Source organism: Leucopleurus acutus, assembly GCF_964270905.1.
Source record: "Leucopleurus acutus genome assembly, chromosome: 14".
Classification (NCBI taxonomy): Eukaryota; Metazoa; Chordata; class Mammalia; order Artiodactyla; family Delphinidae; genus Leucopleurus; species Leucopleurus acutus.
The window spans coordinates 45,596,817-45,623,124 of record NC_139156.1 but is presented as its reverse complement, the minus strand read 5'-3'; the positions used below and the strand labels follow the sequence as shown (position 1 = coordinate 45,623,124).

The 26,308-nt window shown below is 40.6% G+C and overlaps 1 protein-coding gene across 8 annotated transcripts in view; it reads left to right on the top strand.

The window, feature by feature from the left end:
• LOC309971475 (WASH complex subunit 2-like) overlaps nt 1-26,308 on the top strand; it is a 56,592-nt gene that overhangs the window by 13,294 nt on the left and 16,990 nt on the right. For 5 of the 8 annotated variants that reach the window (XM_082854483.1, XM_082854481.1, XM_082854487.1 and 2 more), the window contains exons 7-20: nt 563-624; nt 1,847-1,894; nt 3,914-4,024; nt 4,580-4,667; nt 5,301-5,372; nt 6,107-6,225; nt 6,696-6,756; nt 8,449-8,508; nt 8,905-9,078; nt 11,717-11,844; nt 12,885-12,971; nt 16,466-16,567; nt 18,133-18,264; nt 21,392-21,558. In XM_082854483.1, the coding sequence (XP_082710609.1) occupies nt 563-624; nt 1,847-1,894; nt 3,914-4,024; nt 4,580-4,667; nt 5,301-5,372; nt 6,107-6,225; nt 6,696-6,756; nt 8,449-8,508; nt 8,905-9,078; nt 11,717-11,844; nt 12,885-12,971; nt 16,466-16,567; nt 18,133-18,264; nt 21,392-21,558 (1,411 nt within the window). The remainder of the gene's footprint in view (nt 1-562; nt 625-1,846; nt 1,895-3,913; nt 4,025-4,579; nt 4,668-5,300; nt 5,373-6,106; nt 6,226-6,695; nt 6,757-8,448; nt 8,509-8,904; nt 9,079-11,716; nt 11,845-12,884; nt 12,972-16,465; nt 16,568-18,132; nt 18,265-21,391; nt 21,559-26,308) is intronic. The other 3 variants (XM_082854482.1, XM_082854488.1, XM_082854485.1) reach the window with 1 other exon arrangement.

Here is a 26,308-nt window from a genome sequence, read left to right as displayed (position 1 = left end):
AACCTCTTCTTTAGATGTAACTTTTATATGAAATAAAGTCACCAATTGACTGTTCTCCGACAACAGCAGCAAAAACTATAATTATCAAAGTTAGGAAATTTTAACTGGATGTAGTACTAGCTAATCCTCAGTCATATTCAAATTTTGCCAGTTGTCCCAATAATGTTCTTTATAGTCTCTCTTTTTCTCTGTTTCAGAATCCAATCCACTCACTGCATTTAGTTGTCAAATCTCTCTAGTCTTCTTTCAGTCTGATACCATTTCTCAGCCTTTTTTTGCTTTTTACAACCTCAACATCTTCGAGGAGTGCAAACCAGTTTTTTTCTTTGTAACTAATATATATTTTTTGTAACTAATAAGTATCTTGTGGGGTGATACTTTGAGGCTATGTAAATGTTCCATTCCTCACTATAGTGAAGATACTTTTAATTCCAGTTAATGGGTATAGATGGTTTTATCAAAATCTTTAGATGCTGATGTATGGTGGTTTGTGACCTTGGAAGGGAACTAAGGATCTTTTCTTATGAATATTGGTGATAACCTTTATCTTCCTTCTCACCAGAAGGTTCAGTAGGCAGCGATCGTGGTAGTATTGCGGACAGTGAAGAAGAGAATGAAGAAGAGGTAAGGGCTTTCTGGTGTGTCCAGGTCATGGTGGGCAGGAAACTTAGGGTGTGTTTAGTGGGCTAAATAAATAACGTATTTGTGAGTTAGCAATTTGTTTACATAAATCTTTTAATAGTGACAAGCCATATTCTGAAGCTTTTCCCCTTGGGGGGGGTTCCTTTTCGTCGTGTATACAAAAACCAAGGAAAATGCTTTAATCTCTTTTACCATTACCCTCTCACCTCCCCACCAAATTCTCTTCTTGCCAATATATTTTGAGGGTGGCAGCTTAGATGTCTCGGTGGAATCTCTGCTTGAGATACAGTCTTTGAGTAAGTTCTATCTTTGAGTAATTCTAGGGAAAAAGTCCACATTTAAAACTTTCTTTTACTATACAGACTTTCTAGACCAGAAGGATCCTGAAAGCATCCACTTACATATTAGCTTTGCTGCTGCCTCTGGCACCTTCATACCCACAGAGCATGATCTGACTCCCTGCTCTACGGTCTCAGGGTCTGTGGGCCTTGGCCACTGTTGTATCTGGGGTTGTTCCTTTAAATGGAATACTCGTTATTGCAAAGGGCAGAAACCCTTTAAAGGTTAGTCCCTGAGTGTTGATTTATAAACGGAGACAGCTTTGTATGTGTGCTCCCCTCTTCTCCTCTGTTTCCACAGTCTCCGTTTCCTGTCCTCCTCCCTCCAGCCCTCCCAACAAGAAAAACCTAATAGTAGGAAATAAACTTTTCTAAAATAACCTTGCTGTATAACTGATTGTCTTTAGCTAAATCCTTTGCTTTTAGCCATTGAAGCAACTCTTTACCTCATTGCTCATATTAAGTACTCATGTTCCCTTCTTGGGCCTGATGAATTAATTGTCCTACTTAGAGGGAAAATAGAAAACGTAGTCCAAAATGTAAAATAATGCAAACCAACTTTTGATAATTTAGTTAATTAAATGTGCAACTCTTACTTTAAATCCAAAGGTTAGAGATGATAGGGCAGATCAATATGAACAAATAGAGAGGTTTAAATGAATCACAAAAATGGCATGTTCACTGGAATAGTCCTTGGCGACATTGCCAACTCTCCACCTTATCTGCACCTTGATACGTCAGGTGACTAGTAGTCGGTACAGAGAGACCCAGTGTTGGCTACCCCAGAGACTTAGACCCGAGATCATTTCTGTGCTTCCAAGTAAAGCCTGTGTTAACAAAAAAGCCTCTTTTTTTTTCTCCTATAGGAGTCAGATGAAGATTTTGCCAATCATAGTGACAATGATCAAAACCGGGTAAGATGCATATGTTGAAGTGACTTAAATTTTAACTGAAGCATAGCATTTATACTTAATCTATGCTAAAATTACTTTTGAATGACTTAGGGGAAAGTGAGGATTTATTCATGTTTACAACTATTCATGTTTCCTTCAAATGTTTCATGTTTTTAGGCTAACTACCCTCTTGTATATTTTTTCTCATTTGCTTTATATTTTATCTTTATTTTTCTTAGACAACAAAGAAGTAAAAAACGAAATTGAGAAACGGAGCCTATAAAACAAGGCCTGATTACCCAAACTGAATTTTTCACATGAACACACCTTTCCTGTTTTAAAGTTTGAGACAATATAGCAGTAAGGCTAAGGAACACTCCAAAAATGGAAATCTTATTATCCTACTGTCTTAGCACTGTTGTCTTAATTTTTGTATATCCTTCTAAGGACATGTTCTTTTCATAACATGCATAGTTTATTTTCTGTTATTTTATATTAACATGTCACAGGTGTTTCCTTGACATTTTAAATAGTCTTTGTAATTTGCTTTGTAAACTTCTATATATTTTAACATACATATGTAATACTGTTGTAGTCTTTAAACGTGTATGGGAAATAGTTTATTTGTAAATTTTAATTTTTGACATAATGCTGCATTCAGTGTTTTCATACATAAAAATCCTTTCCTTCTGTGAACTCTTTCCTTAGGAATTAGGTGGTGTAGAGTTACTTGATACTACTGTCTAATGGACATTCAGATTAACAGATCATGCATAATGATTTTCCCAGGATCTCATCAGCACTGGGATTATGATTTTTGCTACCATAGTATATGTACGGTGGTATATTGAGATGATCCCAATTTGCATTTCACTTTCCTAATTCGGAAATATTTTTTCACAAAAATTTCCAATTATCAAGTGAAAGATTTAGCACTTTTTGGTTGTTACTTGTATTTTTTTCAGTTGTGTTCACAAATGTGGCTCATCTTTATAATTTTAATAATCCTTCTGTACAGTGTATTTATTTCTATGGAACTTACTATTAGATCTGTAAATTCGGACAGTTTTTAAAAAATTAATTAATTTTGGTTGCACCGGGTCTTAGTTGCAGCACACAGGATCTTCGTTGCAGCATGTTTAGTTGCGGCATGCGAGCTTCTTAGTTGCAGCATGCATGTGGGATCTAGTTCCCTGATTAGGGATTGAACCTGGGTCCCCTGCATTGGGAGCACGGAGTCTTACCCACTGGACCACCAGGGAAGTCCCTGGACAGTTTTTCAAATAATACAGTATGGTGATTAAAAGCATTGGTGGAACCATTTGTTTGTATTGTTAAAGATAGATTTGTTGTGTGTGCCACGGCTAACCTCAGAGTTCTAAGGATTAAATTAGTTTAAAAAGTGCTTTTAGCGTAGTGCCTGGCACAGTTTATTGATTTCCATGTTAAAAAAAATTTTTTTTTAATTATACAATTTTTACGTACCAGTGACTGCCTTTGTAAAAAGTTAGAACTTAACACGTAAGACTAAGTTTGAGTCATCTAATCCTCATCTCCTCACAGTCTCCAGAAATAACTGGTGTTATCATCTGGGAGTGCATATTCCAAGTGCTGTTCTTTGCGTTCACAAATATATGTCTGTGTTCATAGAAGTGGTGTTGTATATGTGTCAGGGTGTGGTCAGGATATCATTCGGGGTTTATCATTCACTATTTTGTCACTTGATTGGTCTTGGATGTCTCTCCAATTGTTACAGCTTATTCCTTTTGACTGTTAGTATTTTTATTAAGATAAGGCTATACTTATTTAGTTTATTCATTTCTCTAGTGGTGGACATTTTTATTATTTCAATCTTTTGCTATTGCGCTGAAAATAAATCTCGTGTGTTATTTGTTCTAGCACATTTACTGCTTCATAACTTTTGGTGCATTATTTGTTGTTCCCAATTTGAAGGAGAAGTCTGAAGGCTAAGTGGCAGTATCCCTTTTTCAGCTTGATGACCGCATCTAATAGTTTTAATCTGGTGGTTTATACTTTTAGCACACTGCACAAATGAGTGATGAAGAAGAGGATGATGATGGTTGTGACATTTTCGCTGACTCTGAGAAGGAGGAGGAAGATACTGAGGACATTGAAGAAAATTCCAGACCTGTAAGAAAGACTATAGTTGTTATCGCTTGGCAAGGTTTTAGAAATGGTACCTAGTACTCATTCCTTTTATTGTCATTTATATTTGTAACTGTCTCATTTTGCATCCTATTTGTAATTTCATTTATACTTTTGGAAATAATGGTTGAGCATCCCAAGTTGCCTTACAAGTACCACTTTCTTCTCCAAATGTTAAGATTTTACAAGTTAGATCATTCAAAATATATTCAGTTTCAGAGTTTTAAGATCCTAATACTCCCCCCCCCCAAGCACTTCATGGTAGTTTTCTTATCTAGATCTAGATAAGAAAACCACCATGTATTAAAGTGAAGTATAAAAAAATAAGGAAATAAAGAGATCTCCCTTTGAAGGAACACTGAGTCTTCTTTCTCAGGTGATCTGTATAGGGTGCATGTGTTTACGTTTATTTAGTTAAACCTTAATTTCTCACCAGTTCAACTTCTTGGCCATTGTTTACATAGTTTTGTTAGGTGTCCAAAAGTAAACTGTACTAGTTTGTTACAAAAAAGTGATTCTTTTGGTCTTCTCTGCCTGTAGAAAAAAAGTAGACCTACGTCATTTGCCGATGAGCTGGCAGCTCGGATCAAAGGGGATGCTGCAAGCCGGGTGGAAGAGGAGCAAACAAGTATGTCACTGCCACCGAGATGAGCTAAAGGGGCAGTGGGGAAGTGTAGGACCCTCTGCTGGGCTTCACTGAGTGTAGATTTCCTTGTTTAATTACTAAGGCACAAGAGGCTTAAATTGTAGTTCTTATCTTTTTGGCTTATAGACTCTTTGATAACTGAACACTGTGGACCCCCACCCCCAGCCCATCTCCCAAATAATGCACGTATGTGCATCTATATATGCAGTTTCATGGGATTAATGGGTACCACAGAGAACCATGGGCCCCAGATGAAGAATCCTTGGCTTAATATTTACTCCTATATTTTATTTTGACCAGATAAAAATGTACCATACACTATATTCTAGTGATTTAACAGAGTGGAAAGATGTCAGAAGTCTTTCAGCAAGTGCAGTCCTCTCATGCACATGACCCTGGTATGGTAGCTGAAGCTTTCTGCCTTAAAAAGGGCACTTTTTGAGTGTCTGCTCTGGGTAAGGCACTGAGAGGGGTGCTCAGGTGGAGCTGAGATACAAAGTTGAATGTCTTGCTCTTAGCTTAGGAGTTGTGAGGATGGCAGATGTGTGTGAAGAGTCAGTAAGTAAATACTAAGGGTGGACTGAGTATTGTTCAAACTGTGAAATATTCTTCAAGGCTTATCCCCAGGGGAAGCAAAACCTCGGAAGACATTGAAAGAGAAGAAGGAAAGGAAAACTCCCTCAGATGGTAAGCCTTTCCCCTCAATTCTCTTGTTTTAGGAGGCTCTTGACTCGGGAATGGGAATATTGCTTATGTGATCTGTAAAAGTGCCTTTTTAAGTGCTGACAAATGAGGTCTGTCTCTGTACACTTTTTGAAAGCATTTAAGAGCATGCTTTTGGGGTGTGGGGAGAAGTGAGTGTGGAGTTAAAATGCTTTAAAGATTTGAATTACTAGATTTTATAGGGATCTATTAGCTGTCTTTCTAGACTTTTGTAGACGTTTAGAAACTAGGGAGCTCTAGCATTTGTTTTCAATAAGGAATATTATATCAGACCCTTTAACATTCAGTGGTAATGTCCATTATGTTTCCACCTGGGACTGTGTCAATCTGCAGCTCTCTCTTCAGTCTACCTCTCTGTCCCTCAGATTCTGGTGGAATAGGTCTTGGATGGCAATCGAAGCATGGACTTGCTTCAGAAGAAATTTAGATGAAAGTAATTGCCTGCAGAGTTTACCTTGCCCCAGACATTTACAGACTTGAGAGTGGGAAACCAAAGAGCATTTTAAGGGATTCAGTGAACTGTTTAATGAGTTTTTGTCTGAAGGTCCTGAGACGGCCAACATTCAAGTAGTCCTTGTTACATATGGTTAGATAAACTCTATGCCAGTTTTGGAGGTGTTATAAAGGATAATCACCAGAACTGGGGTTCTAAGCCCATCTTTAATTCTCCCTGCAAAACATTTCTTTCTGTTTGCTAGATGAAGAAGATAACTTATTCGCACCCCCCAAGCTGACAGATGAAGACTTCTCACCATTTGGCTCTAGAGGTGGCCTGTTCAGCGGAGGGAAGGGACTTTTTGATGATGAGGATGAGGAGGTAAGTCGGTGGGAATAGCGAAGCTCTCCATAGCTGTGTCACATGTCCCCAAGGAAGAAATACAGTTAGTTCCTTTAGTAAGGAAAGGATGGCTTCTTATTTGGAAGTTGCTTCTACTTTCATATTTTAGGAGATTTTGAACTAAGAATCACAAAATGAGGAAATACTGTATCCTGATGCCCTTTGTTACATAGGGAGAGGATGTGAGTGTTAATAGTGGAAAATTTACTTGGTTAAGTGATTGTTTCTTACCTTGTCTTTTGTCTTTTTCCATGTTTGTATTTAATTCCTGGGCAGACCTAAATTATTTCAGGGTCTGATTCTGTCATAGTCTTCACTATGGAACTGATTTTCTGACAGAACAGTAAATATGTAGCTTTAAACTTTACAAGGCACTTTTCTTTAGACATCTTTACTGCAGCTCCATTTTCCTCTGCTATTTTGAACTGTGTTGTCTACTTTATTACAAGCAGAGTGACCTCTTCATGGATGCCCCTCAGGATCGGGGAGCTCGAGCCTCTGTTAATGAAGGTGAGCGTGGATTGATGCTGCCTGTGCTTCTTCATGCACAGATTTCCAGAACTGGTTACTTCCCATCAGGAGATGGAACCCCTAAAGTTGTTCCCAAACCTTGTTTCTCTGTTAGGCAGGAAGCTGTTGTGTTCACCTTGATCTAGTTAAAAGCTGTTCCTTTACACTAATTCATGTCTTGGAAAAAACAAAAAGTACCATCTGTAAACCCACATCACAATTTTGTCTCTTTCTTAGAGAATTCAAAGTGAGCCAGCGAAAGCACTCCAGCAGTGTTGAGGATATTTTAATTTAATCAAATTTAGTTCAAAGTTCAAAGAAACATTTCTGAAATTCTGCACATAAGTTGGAAATCAGTAATTCCTCAGCCCAGTGTGCATTAGAATAATTTGTGGAATTTTTAAAAAGCATCCATAAGCTATTTAAAAACTTAAAAATTTTATTCCATTAGGTCTGTGATAGTTCTTGGGAATTGGGAATGAGTTATTTTAAGTGACTTGGTCTCCCCAGGCCACAAGTTGTCAGATTTTAGACTTATTATGATGCTGGCTGACCTGATTGTCTTGAGGTTCCTGCTCTCCACTTTTTGGCATCTGTGACTTGCCTAGTTTCTTGCTTTCCTGTTTTTGTCTTCATTTCTGTCACTGACGTCTCCGATATTTTGCTGTCATTTTTTTTTTAATAGATTTTATTTATTTATTTATGGCTGCGTTGGGTCTTCGTTGCTGCGCACGGGCTTTCTCTAGTTGCGGCTAGCGGGGGCTACTCTTCACTGTGGTGCACAGGCTTCTCATTTCAATGGCTTCTCTTGTTGTGGAGCACAGGCTGTAGGCATGTGGGCTTCAGTAGCGGTGGCTCACAGGCTCTAGAGCACAGGCTCAGTAGTTGTGGCACACGGGCTTAGTTGCTCCACGGCATATGGGATCTTCCCGGACCAGGGCTCAAACCCGTGTCCCCTGCGTTGGCAGGCAGAGTCTTAACCACTGCGCCACCAGGGAAGCCCATTGCTGTTCTTTTTTACTTGCTTATTCTCATCCAACTGGACTGGATGGAGTCAGAACTGTTGAGCCCTGCTTGCTCTGTCCCTTGCCTCCCCCATTTGTGCTCTACATCTTCCTTGGCCTCCCCAGCCAACCCCAGTGTTATAGCCTGCCCAGAGTCAGTGATCTTCCATGGGAGTCACAGCCTAGATTGATTTAATACCAAGAAAAAAAGTCATGACATTGGTAGAGAAGACGATACTAAGGAGTTTTAAAATGGCTCTTTTAGGAAAATTAGTTAAAAAAAATTTTTTTTAATTGGGGTATAGTTGTTTTACAGTGTTGTGTTAGTTTCTACTGTACAGTGAAGTGGATTTCCCTGTTCTCATTAGTTATCTATTTTATGCATATTAGTGTATATACGTCAGTCCCAATCTCCCAATTCATCCCACCCCTGCCTTTCCCCCCTTGGTGTCCATATGTTTGTTCTCTATGTCTGTGTGTCTATTTCTGCCTTGCAAACGGGTTCATCTGTACCATTTTTCTAGATTCCACATATGTGCGTTAATACATGATATTTGTTTTTAGGAAAAATTAGTTTTAAAATTCTCCTATTAGCTGTGTATTGTATTGCACATATTTTAGGAAGGTGCATTTAACAAGGAAAGTTGTTTTCTCTGTTGAAATGTTATCTCTTTGTTTCTCATTTTAGCGTCTTCATCCTCCAAACCTGGAAAGAAAATCCCAGCAGGAGCTGTTTCTGTATTTTTAGGTATCATAACTTAGAGTTTGTTTTTTAAAAACTATACACCTGTTGTTTTGTCATTTTTAAGATTGTCATCTTCAAAGGACTGACTGGGGAGGAGAGTATGAAGAACTTCAGAGGGCATCTAAGAGTGAGAGCTCACTTAACCTGTGTCAGCTCATATTACCTTAGAAATCAGTGGCCTTGGACTTTTTTCGGTCTGAGTGATCAGTTGATTCTGCATTGTGGGACATTCTATATCAGTAAAGGTTGGAGGTTGTTGGGTCCTGTTAATGTGTTTTGTGGATGAACTGAAACTACAAGTTCTTGGTGGTGGTACTGTTTTTTTTTTCCCCTCCTGTAAAGTCAGGAAGTGCACCCACCCTGGCTCACAGCTGGTTTGTCCTGTCCCTCCACCCACAGGGGACACTGATGTGTTTGGTGCCACCTGTGCTCCGTCACTGAAGGAGGCCCAGAAGCCCGAGCAGCCCACTCCAGGGAAAAGCTCGTACCTCCCAGCACCTGCTGGCCTCTTTGATGATGACGACGATGATGATGACTTTTTTGCAGCATCCCGTAGCAAACCTCCCAAGACAGGTACTGCTCCATCCTCTGTTTCTGGAAATTTAGCCAAATAAAGAATGTTGACCTGGGGAGTTCCCTGGTGGTTTAGTGGTTGGGATTCCAGGCTTTCATTGCTGTGGCCCGGGTTCAATCCCTGGTCAGGGAACTGAGATCCTACAAGCCGTGTGGTGCAGACAAAGAAAAAAAGAAAGAAAAGAAAAAAAAATGTTGACCTAAAAAGGCATGAAGTTCATCTAGTTCCTTATCTCTTGCAGTGCCAGAATCCCTCCTCGAGCATTCCTGTCAGAGTTGTCTCATCTCTACTTAGATAGTTATGGTGCCTTGGAGGTCTGTATTTTATGGACCAATGTTTCCTGCTTTGGAAACTAATTACTAGAATTATCTTTCTTATTTAGAGAGAAATCTGTTCCCCTCTAATATCTGCCCAAGGTGCTGGTTTTGACCTTTTCAGTTAGAGAGAAAGTTTTAATCACACTTTCTTCCAGAGTCCTTAGGAAAATACACGAGCATGGGCAGAACGTTCATGCTAGCTGTTTAGTTCCCAGCTTCTCCGCTCTGTACCAGAAAGCCCAGGTGACCTTGACTTTCCCTTCTGTAACAGGGTTTTTAGCTCCTTGGCCACTTCGGCACTCTCCTTTCTTCTCCCCTCAAATTTCAGCCAGCTTGTTCATGAACTCACTCCTATGAATCAGTGGTTATTTAATGGCAGATGTCTCTCCCAGGACTCTTGTCAAAATGCAGATTCTGATTCACTGGGTTTAGGGTGGGGCCTGCGATTCTGCATTTCTGACAGGCTCCCTGGTGGGTAGAGATTGCTTGTCCATGGGTTGCAAAGGATTGGGTTTATTGGTTGTCTTTCTAGAAAAGAAGCATAGACCACTGAGGTGCACACAACTTCTAGCAACTTGAGCAACAAAGGGCTTTTTCTCCTAAGGACTAGATGGACCAGGAAGCATCGAGAAGCAGGGTCCCTGGACTTAGCTCCTTTTCCAGCAGTAGGTGTGAAAGTAAGGACAGCAGCAGAAATGTGAGGGAAGTAATAGCCGGGTTTTAGAAAGAGTGCAAACTGGACACATACTACGCTCACATCTAGGCCGACGGAAATGACAGTGAATAAAGGAGTAAGTGCCTCTCGTGGCTTGGAAGGGCTCTCACTTGGTGGGATTAACTGATTTGGAATCACAAGTAAGTTGGTGCCGCTTTCATTGACAGCTGCTGTTCTCCTGGCACATGTGTGAGTCAGTGCCCTATTTCAGTGACACACACCTCATTCAGAGCAGCAATGCTTGTGGTAGCGAAAGGTTGGAATCCCCCCAAATATTCATCAGTAGGGTAAATTATGGTCCTTCCATTTAGTGGAATTTTGTGAAGCTGTGAGAAAGAATGAGTTTTTTGTGTGTTGACATGGGAAGATACCCTAGGTACATTGAGTGAAAAATGCAAATCATAAGACACATTCTTCAAATTGTGTTATTTATTATTTAGCCATATTTGTGAATAACTAGAGTTAACATGTTAGTATATCTTTTGTGGAAATTAGAAGCATGTATATCAAACTGTTCCTGCTGGCCTTGTTTGGGTGGGCAGGTGGGATTATGTGGGAGGTTTCAGTTTTTGCTTTTATATGCCTCTGTATAGTTTGACTTTTTATTTTTTTTAATTTTTAAAAAAGATTTATTATTTTTATTATTTATTATTTTTTGGCTGTGTTGGGTCTTAGTTGCAGCACGTGGGATCTTCGTTGAGGCATGCGGGATCTTTTGTTGCGGTGCGCGGGCTTCTCTGTAGTTGTGGCATGCAGGTTTTCTCTTCTCTAGTTGTGGCACGCAGGCTCCAGGGCACGTGGGCTCTGTAGTTGTGGCGCGTGGGCTCCAGGGCGCGTTGGCTCTGTAATTGGCGGCTCTCTTGTTGAGGTGCGTGAGCTCAATAGTTGTGGCGCGCAGGCTTAGTTGCCCCGCAGCATGTAGGATCTTAGTTCCCTGATCAGGGATCGAACCTGCGTCCCCTGCATTGTAAGGCGGATTCTTTACCACTGGACCACCAGGGAAGTCCCAGTTTAACTTTTTAAAGGCAGGAGCCAACTGTCACTTCTCAGATTCCTAGAGCAGTTGACTCTTAAATGATCTTTCTTTCTGTAGGTCTCTTTTTACCCTTTATGCTAGTCCAAACTACTCCAAGCATAAGGTACTGCTTCTTGGATAAGGGTGTAAGCCAGATGGTTAAACTGTCTGTCCTGCGTTTCATTTTAGTAGCTGTTGTGTTCTTTGAAAAATTCCAATCTAGTCCACTTAATATTTCTTCGTAACTAATCAAGCAATAACATACTTTTTCTGTTTATTCTTTGGGAAAGAAGAATTTTTTTTTTTTTTTTTTGCGGTATGTGGGCCTCTCACTGCTGTGGCCTCTCCCGTTGCGGAGCACAGGCTCCGGACGTGCAGGCTCAGCGGCCATGGCTCACGGGCCTAGCCGCTCCACGGCATGTGGGATCTTCCCGGACCGGGGCACGAACCCATGTCCCCTGCATCGGCAGGCGGACTCTCAACCACTGTGCCACCAGGGAAGCCCTGGGAGAGAAGAATTTTTAATCTGTGAATTTCGTGGTGGGATTTTTGACCTCCGTGTAATTTTATGCCGTGGTCTCTTTCTAAAGACAAAGTCAAATCCACTGCCAGTATCTTTGACGATGAGGAAGGAGATCTGTTCAAAGAAAAAGCGGCAGCTTTGCCAGAGGCTACTGTAAGTCAGAGAGATGAAAATAAAGAAAGAGCAGAAAAAAAGGTAAGCAGGAGGGAAGACTAAACACGGGAGTGTAGATTTGGGGCATCTTGTTAATTCACTGGAACCCAGAGGGAAGTATTGTTCCTTTCAAGTGTGTAGCAAACTTCAAATGTACAGAGAGTTGAAAGAATACAACAAACACCCAAATAACTAGCACCTAGATTCAGCAGTTGTTGCATTTTGCCTTCCTTGGTGGTCTTAACATCCACTGGTGATCTTTTCCTGAACCAGTTATCATGTTGGGTGGCGGGGAAAACAGAAGAATGTGGTTCTACTTCTACCATTTCTTCTTTGTTAATTAGCTGGCATCCTTCTGAACAGAAGAGCTTTCTCTCCTCCTTCTTTCCTGCTTTTTTAGTATCACTATAGGATCATAGATTCGCTATTCGACATGTTATGATCCATTAACATCGTAATTCAAATTGACCTGTATTTGGCCAATAGGCTGCATCTCCATCACTCTTTAAGCTCTTCTGGCTGCTGTCCCTTCCCTTGCTATCCTGCACAGCTTGAAACCCTGACCCTCTCTGCCTCTGACCACCTAGGTGCCAGCATTCAGAACCCAGCAGGCTCCTAGGATGCCCACCTTAGGTTCCAGCTTAGGTACATGTCCCACTTGTGCACTGTATGAGGCAGGCAGTCTGTCCTACCCTGATCCCCCAGATGCGCCCTCTGCTTTATCTTGTTTTTCTCTTTTCTCACAGTTCCCTCTGCCTGGAGTGTTCTTGCTTGTACCATCTCCCATGTCCAGGTCCTGTCTGTCCTGAGAAATTTACTTTACAAGGACTGTTTCTTCTTTCATTCCTAACATACACCAATTTTAAGCTTCTTTCTCATGGTACTTCTCTTTTTGCATTAATTCTTTATATGCACTTGATACATGTCCAAGGTCCATGATGTTTTTATTCCCCTGCTGCATGGCCTGGGACCTTATCCTAGCAGAGATTCAGGACATCTTTTGAATGAATGAGTGAATGAACCCTCATTTTCAGGTGTCTGGCTTGTTAACTCTCAATTTTTTTTTTTTTTTCCCAACAAAGGTTACCCTCCCTTCCAGCAAAAATCTCAAGCCGTTGTCAGAAACAAAAACTCACAAAGGTTTATTTTCAGATGAGGATGACTCTGAGGTAAGGAATTCATTCTTTTTCTTAGTTCTGGGAAATAGTTCATGGATATGACATTGGAAAGTATTTCTGATTCAGGGTGTTCTCAGTAGAGGTATAAGGCTTATTAAGTACTTTAGTTCTTTCATTGAAAATAATGTTTTGAGAACACGTGGTCTATAGAAAGCAACATGTATACAATACTTTCACTGTTGGGTTTGAATCCAGTGAATCTCCTGGGAGGAAAATTCAGGATACTCATATTTTAGGCTATTAATTGATCCATAATGTAATGAGGCGCTTGTACGAGAACAGAAATCAACACACTGCTTCCTCTTTCAGTAGTCTCACTAAACAGTGGGCATAGACTGTTAACAGTTTGTGGGCTGGCACTGCCTTGCAGACAGCCTCAGTCCTCCAGGGCCCTGCCTAGAAGCAACTTTCCAGTGACGCAGGGGCAACTCTCAGAAGCGTTACTGCTTTTTCTGACTTCCACAGGCCTTGATCCTTTTAGAGCTAACTTTAGGCCAGGCTTTTAAGGGATCGGAGACCTATCTGAGAATGTGTAATGGGCAGTAATCAATCCCCTTCACAGAGAAAGACGGGAACATGGCAGAAATCTATATGTAATTTCAAGAAATTACGAACTCTGGGTTAAGCTCTTGTGGTTATTTTGCACTTATAGCCAGGATGAGCATACAGCTCTTTGGAGGTAGAATGATCACTGTTGATGGAAATAAAATCTTGAGGCTTATATTTCATTGGTGGCCAGTGTGCAGAAGATAGGAATTAAGTGAAGTCCAGTTAAGCCAAACTCCTGACACATAAGTAGAGCATGATGGGGCCTCATACTCTGGTCTTATCCTGCACTCTCCGCTTCTTCATCATCACACACAGAGGCACTTGGAGATCTTTGGGCTGGCTTTTGCCCCTCTGGGAGTGCTCTTCCCAGAATCGGATAGCCCACTTCCTCACTTTTTCCAGGTCCCTGCGAGGTCTCCTGCGACAGCCCTTTGCACAATAGCAAGCCCGCCAGCACACATCACACTGTGCTCCTTAGCCCCTCTTCTGTTTTATTGTCCCCACAGTATGTATTGCCATGTGACACTTCATGTCTGCTTGTTCACTGTCTGTGTCCCATCTAGAGCAAGCTCCATGAGGGCAGGACGATGTGTTTCCTGCCTGTGTCCTTAACGCCTAGACTAGTGCTTGGTATTTGGTAAGCTGTCAGGGAGTTGTTGACTAAGTGAAAAAACCAAACGTGAGCAATTTCAGTGACTCAGAAGGTGTTCTCATTATTTATTACTATGAAACAGATCACTCCAAAACTTTGTGGCTTAAAACACCAATAAGTTTTATTACCTCTTATGGTTGTAGAAGTTGACTGGGCTCAGCCAGGCATTTTTCACTTAGGGTCTCTCATGTGGTTCCAGTCTGAAGGTGGCCAGGCTGAGAGTCATCTCACTCATGTGTCTGGTGCCTGGGTGGGAAAGACTCGAACAGCTGGGGCTCTTGGGAGGTCCCTCTCTGTCTCTGTGTGGTCTCCCAGTATGGCAGCTTCAGGGAAGCTGGACTTCTTAGGGTGTTGCCTCAAGGCTTCAAAGTGAGATTCCCAAGAGAGCTGCACAGAGGCTGTACAGGTGTACCTGGGAGATACTGCGGGTTTGGTTCCAGACACCATAATAAAACGAATATCTCAGTAAAGTGAGTCACATGAATGTTTTGGTTTCCCAGTGCATATAAAAGTTACGTTTACACTATACTGTAGTCTATTAAGTGTGCAATAGCATTATGTCTAAAAAAAAGTATATACCTTAATTAAAAAATGCTTTATTGCTAAAAAATGCTAACCATCATCTGAGCCTTCAGCAAGTCATAATTTTGCTGGTGGAGGGTTTGAAATAGTACAAGAATTACCAAACTTTGACAGAGAAACAAAGTGAGCAAATGCTGTAGGAAAAATGTCATTGACAGACTTGCTTGAGACAGGGTTGCCACAAACTTTGAACCTGTGGAAAATGCAATATCTGTGAAGCACAATAAAGTGAAGCGCCATAAAATGAGCTATGTCTGTACTGTTTTTTGTAACCTAGCCTCAGAAGTCAGCGTTGTCACTTCTACCACATTCTGTTGGTTGAGGCAGTACAAAGGCCCGCCCAAATTCAAGGGCAGGGGACACCAACTCCACTTCCTAATGGTAGGAGTGTAAATGAATTTGCAGACAGGTTTAAATCCACCACCACAGGTTTTGTCCCATGTGTACCATCACAGATTGTTTTTATTGGATATTGTCGAGGTTTTTAGGCAAGGAGAAGTAAAACGATGCAGTCTAGGAAGAGCTTTGGACCAAAAGGATTGAATATTTACTCCTCCCTTTATATCTCAAGTGTGGAGCTAAAGTTTACCTTGTGGAATCATTTTGGGGAGGTGTTTAAGGTAATGGAAAGCCTTTTCTTTCCCCTAACACCAAGGAAGATATTAGTCAAGGGTCCAAAACAGTGATGTTGAAATTTGTTTTTGTTCTTTGTTTTGGTTTACTACTACTTTTTTTTTTTTTTTTTTTTAAACACAGCCCTTTCTTTAAGTGAAATGTTGCCAATGCTTAAAATGCAGGAGAGGCATGGGAAGCCTGGGACTCCCCCTGTGTGGCCCCTTCTAGCCAAACAGACCCATGGGGACTCCACGGGGCCTAGGCAAAAGCCACTGGGCTGAGTGGAGCTTTTCTCAGTTAATGAAGTAATTAGCTCCATATTTGAGTAGACATTGATTACATGATTAAAAAAAAATTATCCAGAGGTCTTAGAAACTATGTTCTTGTCCTATTTGCCTGTCTCTTATGTATTGAAGTTTCTCATCCTGAGGGAACAGTTATCCTATTTCATGTTTCTGATTCATGCAACTCAGTTTGCAGATCTTTCTTTGCATTATAGGCTGACATTTTATAACATTTTGGAAATTTCTTCAGAATCTACCAGATCTTTCTCTAATTTGCAACATTTCCTAGCTGCCGTTTAAGAACGCCAAATAGTTTAAAGTTAAAATTTAATTTGTATTTATTTAAAAGAAATCATATCATACTCTTATTATAGGAAAGAGGATATAACTAAATAAAACAGAGTCATAGATCCAATAATTTGTTAATCTAGCTTCTATTTCCATTATTAAATCTGTTTAATCTCTCTGATTCTCTGGACAGAAAAAGAAAGTTATTTTTTTAAGCATGGTAGGAAGTTGATTGGAAAAATTTCCCCTGCCTTAATCATCCAGGTGAGAGTATAAAAGCCTCTGGGTTCCAGTGACGCCACGTGGAGTTACATGTGGGTGTTTTCCTTCTCACCTGCACGCAGTGAGGATGGACTGATGCGTGTTCCTCGAGGACTGTGTCAGCGAGCTTCCCTCTTTGACAAAGAGTCCTGGATGCACGGCAGCCATCATGTCGTAAACTTAAGTGTTTTATATCTGATACTTTAAAAACTGGTATATTTTATAAACCAGGAACTTTAATCTTGATCCAACAGGATTTGTTTTCTTCTCAAAGTGTGAGTAAGTCGAAAGATGCATCTCTCCTGCCTAGCAAACTCCCCACCTCGGTCTCGCTTTTCGATGATGAAGATGAAGAGGTAAACATTGTTACTGCAACACAAGATAATCAAGTTTTCCATTAGTAGAAAACTGTTGCTGATGTAGCTTTATAACCAGAGGCTCATACAGTAGAACAAGGTGATAGGGAAGCCAGTCAAGCTTTCTGAGGCTTATATAACAAAAACATTTCAGTTTTTATTTCAGTTTTTATTTCCTTTCTTAAGTTCTCTTAACTGCACCATGGGCAGGGCCTTAGATTTCTTGACCCAGCTCTATGCAAGGCTTTGTAGGTTTCACTTTTAAAATCTTCCTTTAAGAAATACTTTTTAGGGGATGGAACCCAATGGTCTACAAGAACGTCTTGGATAAAGTGGGAGTGGAGGGGAGAAGGCAACCATGTCCTCACCTTTGTTCTCTTTCCCACGCTGGATGAGAGCAAAGTGGGAGAAAGAAATGAGAGGGAAGACAAACCAAACCTTTGCTCTTATGCAGTATTGTGCAGTGGCTGAGCTCATGGGCTTTGGCGTCAGAGCCCTGTGTTCATATCCTAGCTCCACCACATGCAAATCAGGGATCTTGGGCAAGTAACTTCACCTTTCTGAATCTCATCTCGCTTAGTAGTATATAGGGTCATTGTGACAGCTAAAACAGCTAATGCACAGCCACTGGCACAGTGCCTGGCACATAGTAAGTGCGTAGTAAATGTTAGCTCTGTCATTCATATCCCCAGTGAGTGCCAGTTCATTAGTCTCATGGCCTTTCCTACCTTCCCACACTTTCCTTAAAGACTCCCTTTATCCAGTCTTTACACTACAGGACTATTCACCTGCTGTAGTATGTTGTTAAGAGTGTTTTTCTGTTTAACTTGGGCTCAGGCCAAGTTCTATGGTTTTGTTCCCTTTACCTAAATAAAAGTACCTTAATAGGTACTTTGGGAATGCCGTTGAACCTATAAGAATCAGTTCTTACTAGGCCAGTGATTTTATTTAGTAAATTATTTCTTAAGTTTGTATTGTCCCTTTGAAATTAATCAGAAACACAAGTCATTCCTTCCCTCTGTCCCAGGTGTGTGTCTTCCATAAATGTGAAAGAGTAGAGAAACCTCCCTGTATCTTTCTCTTTATGCATTGGTCTGGTTTCTAATTCATAGGAAGAAAGGTGCAGGCTGCTGGCTGCCACAGGGGGCTGTACTGCTCTCAGGCTAATTGCAGGCTCTGGACCCTCCCTAATGAGCATAGCGGGCCCGCCCACAGGAGGACTGGGCGGGGCCAGGTTCCTTCCTATTTCTATGACTTTGTCCTCACATTATTCCCTTTCCTGCTTCCTCCCAGGTGTTCCGCCTTTGAATTTTATGGTTATCTGTTTCCCTTCTATGGATGAATATAGTTAGAGAAGATTGTAGGCTGTTGTTGTAGGATTTATACATAAGTGAGAAGTGGCATTTACTAGTATTGTGTGATTTTTTTTCCTCCCAAAAGGTGTGATATATCTTCTTCACTTGACTGGAGACTTATTCTCTACTAATTTGACATGAGAGAATGTCTTCAGTTTTTTGTTTTATGTGTTCAAAGTTGTCATACTCTTCTGCCATTTGTTTTTCTAGGATAATCTTTTTGGGGCTACAGCTGCTAAGAAGCAGTCATCATCTCTACTAACTCAGAGCCAAGAGAAAACAAAGCCCTCTGAGCTTTCCAAAAAGAAAGCATCTGCCTTATTGTTCAGCAGTGATGAGGAGGTGGGTTGAAAGTTATTTTCTAGAGAAGAGTAGGAGATGGGTTGATGAATTTAAGAGTTACAGCTGTCCTAAACCTTTTCTTTTTCTGCCTATTTAGATCTAGTGAAGTTCGGTCACCAAAAACTATGTTCACAAGACTGTCTTTCTATTCTTGAAGAAAGATATTTATTGTAGTATATTAAAGATTAATCTTTTCAAAATGCTTAGGAATAAAATAAGTATCACCCTCAAATTATAATATATACTAATTCAAATGAGTTAGGCCTTTACTTTTTTTTTAACATCATTATTGGAGTATAATTGCTTTACGATGGTGTGTTAGTTTCTACTGTACAACAAAGTGAATCAGCTGTATGTATACATATATCCCCATATCCCCTCCCTCTTGCATCTCCCTCCCACCCTCCCACCCCTCTAGGTGGACACAAATCACCAAGCTGATCTCCCTGTGCCATGTGGCTGCTTCCCACTAGCTATCTATTTTACATTTGGTAGTGTATATATGTCCATGCCACTCTCTCACTTCATCCCAGCTTACCCTTCCCCCTCCCCATGTCCTCAAGTCCATTCTCTACATCTGTATCTTTATTCCTGTCCTGCCCCTACGTTCTTCAGAACCAAAATTTTTTTTTTAGATTCCATATATATGTGTTAACATATGGTATTTGTTTTTCTCTTTCTGACTTACTTCACTCTGTATGACAGTCTCTAGGTCCATTCACTTCACAGCAAATAACTCAATTTCATTCCTTTTTATGGCTGAGTAGTATTGCATTGTATATATTTGCCACATTTTCTTTATCCATTCATCTGTCGATGGACACTTAGGTTGCTTCCATGTGCTATTGTAAATAGAGCTGCAATGAACATTGTGGTACATGTATCTTTTTGAATTATGGTTTTCTCAGGGTATATGCCCAGTAGTGGGATTGCTGGGTTGTATGGTAGCTCTGTTTTTAGTTTTTTAAGGAACCTCCATACTGTTCTCCATAGTGGCTGCACCAATTTACATTCCCACCAACAGTGCAGAAGGGTTCCCTTTTCTCCACACCCTCTCCAGCATTTATTGTTTGTAGATTTTTTGTTGATGGCCACTCTGGCTGGTATGAGGTGATTCCTCATTTTAGTTTTGATTTGCATTTCTCTAATGGTTAGTGATGTTGAGCATCCTTTCATGTTTGTTGGCAATCTGTATATCTCCATTGGAGAAATGTCTGTTTAGGTCTTCTGACCATTTTTGGATTAGGTTGCTTGCTTTTTTAATATTGAGCTGCATGAGCTGCTTGTATATTTTGGAGATTAATCCTTTGTCAGTTGCTTCGTTTGCAAATATTTTCTCCCATTCTGAGGGTTGTCTTTTCATCTTGTTTATGGTTTCCTTTGCTGTGCAAAAGCTTTAAAGTTTCATTAGGTCCCATTTGTTTATTTTTGTTTTTATTTCCATTTCTCTAGGAGGTGGGTCAAAAAGAATCTTGCTGTGATTTATGTCACAGAGTGTTCTGCCTATGTTTTCCTCTAAGAGTTTTATAGTGTCTGGCCTTACATTTAGGTCTTTAATCCATTTTGAGTTTATTTTTGTGTATGGTGTTAGGGAGTGTTCTAATTTCATTCTTTTACATGTAGCTGTCCAGTTTTCCCAGTACTTTACTTTGTTAAATGATTGCTGTGCTTCGTTAACCAAGAACAGTAGCTAGACAAGGTAGGAGTGGTCTATGCTCGTTTAAGTCCTTTTTTATAAGAGTCTTAACAGTGTTTCCATTTGCTATTTGGATATATATTAACAGAGCCAATTGAGAATATAGTTTAGCAGCTGTTCAGATTTAGCTGTACAGAAAAAGACTAAATATAATGATATTAAAAGCTGTGAGCATTAAAAATCTTACTATTTTATAATACTCTGTTTTAACATTATAGGTAAGTTATGAGGGTATGATGTAGGCAGATAAATGATAGATGTGTTCATTTTTTTTAATTGAAAGCAACTTAAAATGACACAACATAATTTGCTTCTTCTACTGAAGTCTGTGAATTTATAATGGATTTTCCTTTTTTTTTCTTTCTAGCATTCTTAGTGGGTTGTTCTCCCTATAGTAATGGCCAACCATCAGCTGAATTTTTTCTTCTGTAGTATTACTGTGGTTCAGGGAAAATAAAAATATTAGCTAAAGCATGGAGCAAAAGTACTTGCAGAGTAAAGATAACCAGGGTTCTAGAACGGTGACTCGGCTTTGACTGCCCAGCGGGATCACTTGGAGAACTTTAGAGAGTACTGATACCGGCTTCCACCACTGGAGGTTCTGAATTAATTGATTTGGGGTATGGCCTGTTACTGGAGGTTTCTAAGGCTCTTTTGGGGATTCTAGCATGTGGTCGCCGTTGAGCACCCCTGCTCTAGGGGAGCACTTCTCAAACTATAACGTGTGAAGAAATCACCTGGACATACTGTGTCAAATGCAGGTTCTGATTCAGAAAGTGGGGTAGAAATTCTGTATAATAGAAGCTGCTGCTTGTGGAACCCACTTTGATTTGCAGAGCTCTAGACTCCAGGACCACTTAGCAAGTGCTCAGGAGATCCTTGATTTGAAGAAGTGAGCATAGCCAGGTGGGGTTTCCTTAATTGCTTTCTAAAGTCCAGATTCAGAACTTTGTGGTAAAAGGGTTGCTAGCAGCTTTCATTGTGTCTTGTTTACATTGCATGAGCTTTTTATACATTTTTTTTTCCCAGCTTGCTTTGGGATTTTTAAATTTAAATATCATTTTCCTCCAAAGTTGAGAGTTCTCGACTTTCTTTTTTTTTTAAACATTCCTGTATCTTCTCATTCCCCTGTATAACTAATTTTGATCTCTAAAGTAGAGACGTTTCCTTGTCCTAACACAGAACAGGACCATAGAGAGAGAAACACTGTGGCAGGTAGTGATGGAGGGAAACACCATAAGGTCTGGGGAGGTCAAAGAACCCAGCTGTCTAGATTTGAGTTCAATGAAAAGCCTTGGACATAAGCTTCCCTCGAAAGTGATACACTTAGTTTAAATACAAGTTAGTTTAACAAATGTGAATTTTATTTTACTCCTCAGGTTTCTTAATCTAAATGGCCAGAGGATTTTAACATATATTTTATCTTTTAAGGACCAGTGGAATATTACTGACTCACAGACCAACTCGGCATCTGACAAGTCTAAAGGAGAACTTAGGGACTCTGGGACCACCCAAGACCAGGAGATTAAGGCCGTGAAAAAGGCTGGCCTCTTTGAGGAGGACAATGAGGATGATCTGTTTGCTATTGCTAAGGACAGGTGAGACAATCATTGTAAGAAATCATTTCATCAGTGTCTATGGTAATAGGTGAAGGTATTTGATGTGCAAGATGTCAGCTGCTGGGGGTGACATGCCGATCATTCATCACCTGGTAATCATATAAACGAGAATGTCTTTGATTTTCACTTGCAAGTTATTCTCCCCTGGTACTGGGAAATGTTTTTCTTCATGGATCCTTACCTAATTTCTTCTACTTATTTATTTATTTTTTTAACCTTAAAATACTATTTTTCTTAGTTTGTTAGGGGTTTAAGTACAGTTTGTTGTCTTTTTTGTTTTTTCCCTGGGATACCCTAAAGAATGTAAAGTTTTGTCCAAGTTACTTAAGTTTGTCATTTGGATAGAAATCTGCTCAGCATTGAGAAACATCCATTTAGTAAGATGGTTCTCTGCAGAGCTGTGCTGTATCACACCAGTTGCTGGTAACCCCTAGCTGGTCTTAGGTTCTCCTGCACGTTAATGCTTAGACTAAAGGGTGGCAGGTTATGTAGAGCAGTGGTCCCCAACCTTTTTGGCACCAGGGACCGGTTTTGTGGAAGACAATTTTTCCACGGACCAGGGATGGTGGGGGATGGTTCAGGCTGTAATGCGAGCGTTGGGGAGCCACAGATGTAGCTTCGCTCGCTCGCCTGCCACTCACCTCCTGCTGTGCGGCCTGGTTCCTAACAGGCCCAGGACTGGTACCAGTCTGCGGCCTGGGGGTGGGGACCCCTGATGTAGAGTGAGCATGGGCTGTGGTTGGTATTGTAATATGCTGCATATTAGCTGTGTATTCAGAATAACTCCCTTGAAAATATATGTATTTTTTTCTTTTTCTCTTGAGATCCTTAAATGATTACTTTGAAATTTAACTGAATGGTAGTAACAAAAAGAGGCAATTGATTGGACATGTAAACCCTATGCATTGGTGTGGTTAAGCTTTAATACTGAATTGATAGATTCAAAAATGTCTCATATTTCTGTCTCTGACTATTATCTCTTCAGCTGTCGTCATTTCTACTTTGGGCTCCATGACTTCACCCCTGGGTGTATATTGGGCCTCTGGTTAAGAATGTAAGCTCTGGAATCCCAATACCTGATACTAAATTCTGGCCCTGCCAGTTGCTCTTTGAATAGCCTTGGACAAGTTACCTAACCTCTCTGAGCCTGAGTTTTCTCATCTGTTAAACAAAAATGATAATAGTAGGATCATTGGATCATTGGATCCAATGATTGGATCAGTAGGATCATTGGATCATCATGATCATTGGATCATGATCCTCTCATAGGATCATTGAGAGGATTAAATGAAATCCCAGTATGAAACACTTAGCGCAATAGCTGGTACATTGTAAGCACGGAAATGTAATTTACTGTCATGAGTGTAGGGGAAATAACATTTCATTCCTTTATTTTTGTTGCTCTCTCTCTCTGCTGGGACTCTCTCCTTCCTTTCTTCCCTGGCCAGCTTCTTCTTCTTTTTTTTTTAAATGTTGTGCATTTTATTTATTTACTTATTTATTATTATTATTATTTTTGGCTGCGTTGGGTCTTCATTGCTGCGCCCGGGCTTTCTCTAGCTGCAGCAACCGGGGGCTACTCTTTGTTGCAGTGCACGGGCTTCTCATTGCAGTGGCTTCTTTTGTGGCGGAGCACAGGCTCTAGGCGTGTGGGCTTCAGTAGTTGTGGCTCGTGGGCTCAGTAGTTGTGGCTCGCAGGCTCTAGAGCGCAGGCTCAGTAGTTGTGGCACATGGGGCTTAGTTGCTCCGCAGCATGTGGGATCTTCCCGGACCAGGGCTCAAACCCGTGTCCCCTGCATTGGCAGGTGGATTCCTAACCACTGCACCACCAGGGAAGCCCCTGGCCAGCTTCTTTTAAGACTCAGTTTAAGCCCTCTCTTTTGAGAAGCCTTCCTTAACCCAAACAGCTGAGAAAGATAAGAAATAGGGTTAGAGTCTAAAGCAAAAATGGCTCCATCTTTAACCCCCCGCCCCCAGCTCTGTTTCACTTGAGCATTTTCTACACTGTATAGAAGTTACCTATTTACGTGTGCAGCCCCTCCCTTTGCCCCTACCACACACATATGGTCACAGGTCTAGAGATCAGGAAACATGTTTCATGTGTATGTCCCAGTACCAGTTACACACAATATCCAGCTTTCAGCAATGCTAGCTTTCATCAGATTCTCGAAAAAATCTTTTACAGACAACAAGTTCAGGAGAGGTTGTGGAGGAATTGGAGCCCTCACACATTGCTGGTGGGAACGTAAAATGGTGCAGCCACTTGGGAACACAGCCTAGCAGTTCCATGAAAAGTTAAACATGGAGTTGCCACATGACTCAATTTCAGTTTTTAGGGACATGCGTGAGAGAAATGTCCACCCAAAAACTTGCACGTGAATGTTTATCATAGCGTTATTCATAATAGCCAAAAAGTGGAAACAACTCAAAAGTTCATCCACTGTAGAACGGATAAATAAAATGTGTTATATCCACACAATGGACTCTTATTCAGCAATTAGAAGGAATAAAGTACAGATACATGCTTCAATATAGATGAACCCTGAAAATATTGTGATAATTGAAAGAAGCCAGTCACAGAAGACCACGTGTATGATTCTATTTGTGTGTAATGTGCGGAAGAGATAAATCCATAGAGACAGAAAGTAGATGAGTGTTTGTCTGGGGCTGGGGGGAAAGGAGAATTGGCAGTGACTGTGAACAGGTATGGGCTTTCACTTTAGGTTGATGGAAATATTGTGAATTCAGATTATGGTGATAGTTGTACAACTCTGTGAATATACTAACAGTCACTGAATTGTACACTACTGAAGGGTAAATGTTATGGTATGTAAATTGTAACTCAAACCCATTCTAAAAAAAGAAACAGAAGCTTTGTGACCCTAACAAAGTTGCGAAATACTGCCTTGTAAGTAGGGCACTCAGACATCCTTGCTTGTCTGGAGGGGCCTGCTTTGTGCCTGTCATTTCAGCCTGGTGATTAATAACTTTCCCTTTCACTCTCAAAAGTGTCCTGGTGTAGGCCATAAACTCTATAGTCATCTTAATGTGTTTTGACATCTGTCCCTTTTAATGAATCAAAATACTTACTACCCCATTATTTATAATGAGAAATACTCCAGTTCACTGAGCTGCATATTTTTCTTCTGAGGACAGATCGCCACGGGATGTCCACATTTAACCAGGAGGGTGTGGAATGAGATCCAAGGTTAAGGACTTACTGTCGTTATCTATTGTAACTATGTCCAGAAAGCTAACTAGCTTTCCTCTAGCTTAGAACTTCAGAATCTGGCATCAGATTCTTTTCTGTGGGTAGCTTGGTTTTGGTTTTGATTTTTAGAAATTGTTCAGAAAATCACGCATAAGATTTTTCTTCTGCTGTAGCAGCTTAATAAGGTTTTTGCTTTTTAGGCATCTGTTGTAGTTATTTTTGTAATATTTTGTGATCATCACTTAGTAGTCATATATTTTGGTTATAATTTGTGTACATTTTTATCAGTGTATATCCTTAAAGGCATATTAGATTTTACCTGACTGTGTATGGCTCTTTGTTTTTATAATTTCTTCAGGGTGTAGACCTAATTTTTTACTGTCCTTTGTCCAGTGTAAGTGTTCAGTGTAAGTATGCTCAACTGTTTGGTTAGTTGTGTTCCCTAGTCAGTGTGTGATCCTTAGGCAATTTTAAGATGTAGGCAGACATCCAATGTTAAACTAATGAATAACCTTATATTATGCTTTGTTAATAATTAAACTTAGAGAAAAGATTATGATACATATTCTTATGGGTATATATGCTAATTATTTTTAGTGTAAGTAGATGGATACTGAAATGACTAGTATTATTTTTATCTAGCTAACATTGAATTTGGAATTTTCATTCCTTTGATAATTCTCTAGTATGCTGCTAGTTGGGTGGTTCCTTATCACATAGTATAGAAACTAGAACATGACCCTTCTGTAATTAGAACACATTCTGTTTGGGACTGCCCATGTCCAGTGCCAGGCCTCCCTGTCCCTGTGTTTCTTTACTTTTATGATTCTGTTCCTTAAAAGGTCTTGATCAATATTTATTCTGGCAGACATTTATCGACTGCCCCTAGGGGCTGGTGTGGAAGCCTAGGTGGGAGGTAGGTGAAGACAGGTGAGAGGAAGGTGGTGAGGAGAGCTGTGGCTGGATTTCAGCTGTGGTTGCCCAACATGGGGTAGAGATGGGTGAATATTGCTGTGGTGAACAGTGAAGATGAGCTTTCCCAGCTTCTTAGAGACTTTGTGTGGAGGGGATAGAATGGGATGGGTTTAGGGTTTGAAGGGAAGGCACAGAAGCCCACAGAGGCGCTTGGAAAGACATGGTTAAGTGGCTGAGGTGGCACCAGGCCACAGGTCACAGCCTGAACCAGGTTCTGGCCCTGAGATCTCTTGACAGCCGCCTTCCTGACCACGCTGGAAATAGGCATTGGTGCTCCCTGGTTCTTCCTCTGCCATAGGAAATGGTGAGAGAGAATGCTACATTTGTGAATGCTAAGTGTGCTGTGTGCATTGGCAAAGCCAACAGCTAGTGCACCTACCTTGAGCCAAAAGTAACTGACAAAGGGACAAGATGAGGAGGGCCCCGGGCTTTTACACAAGAATGCCAGACAGCGGGTGATGACTTGCTAGACACGAATTGCACCTACTTCAAAGGTTTTTCCTGCTGCAACTGTGTAAGGTCAATGGATGACTCGGGCGTTTT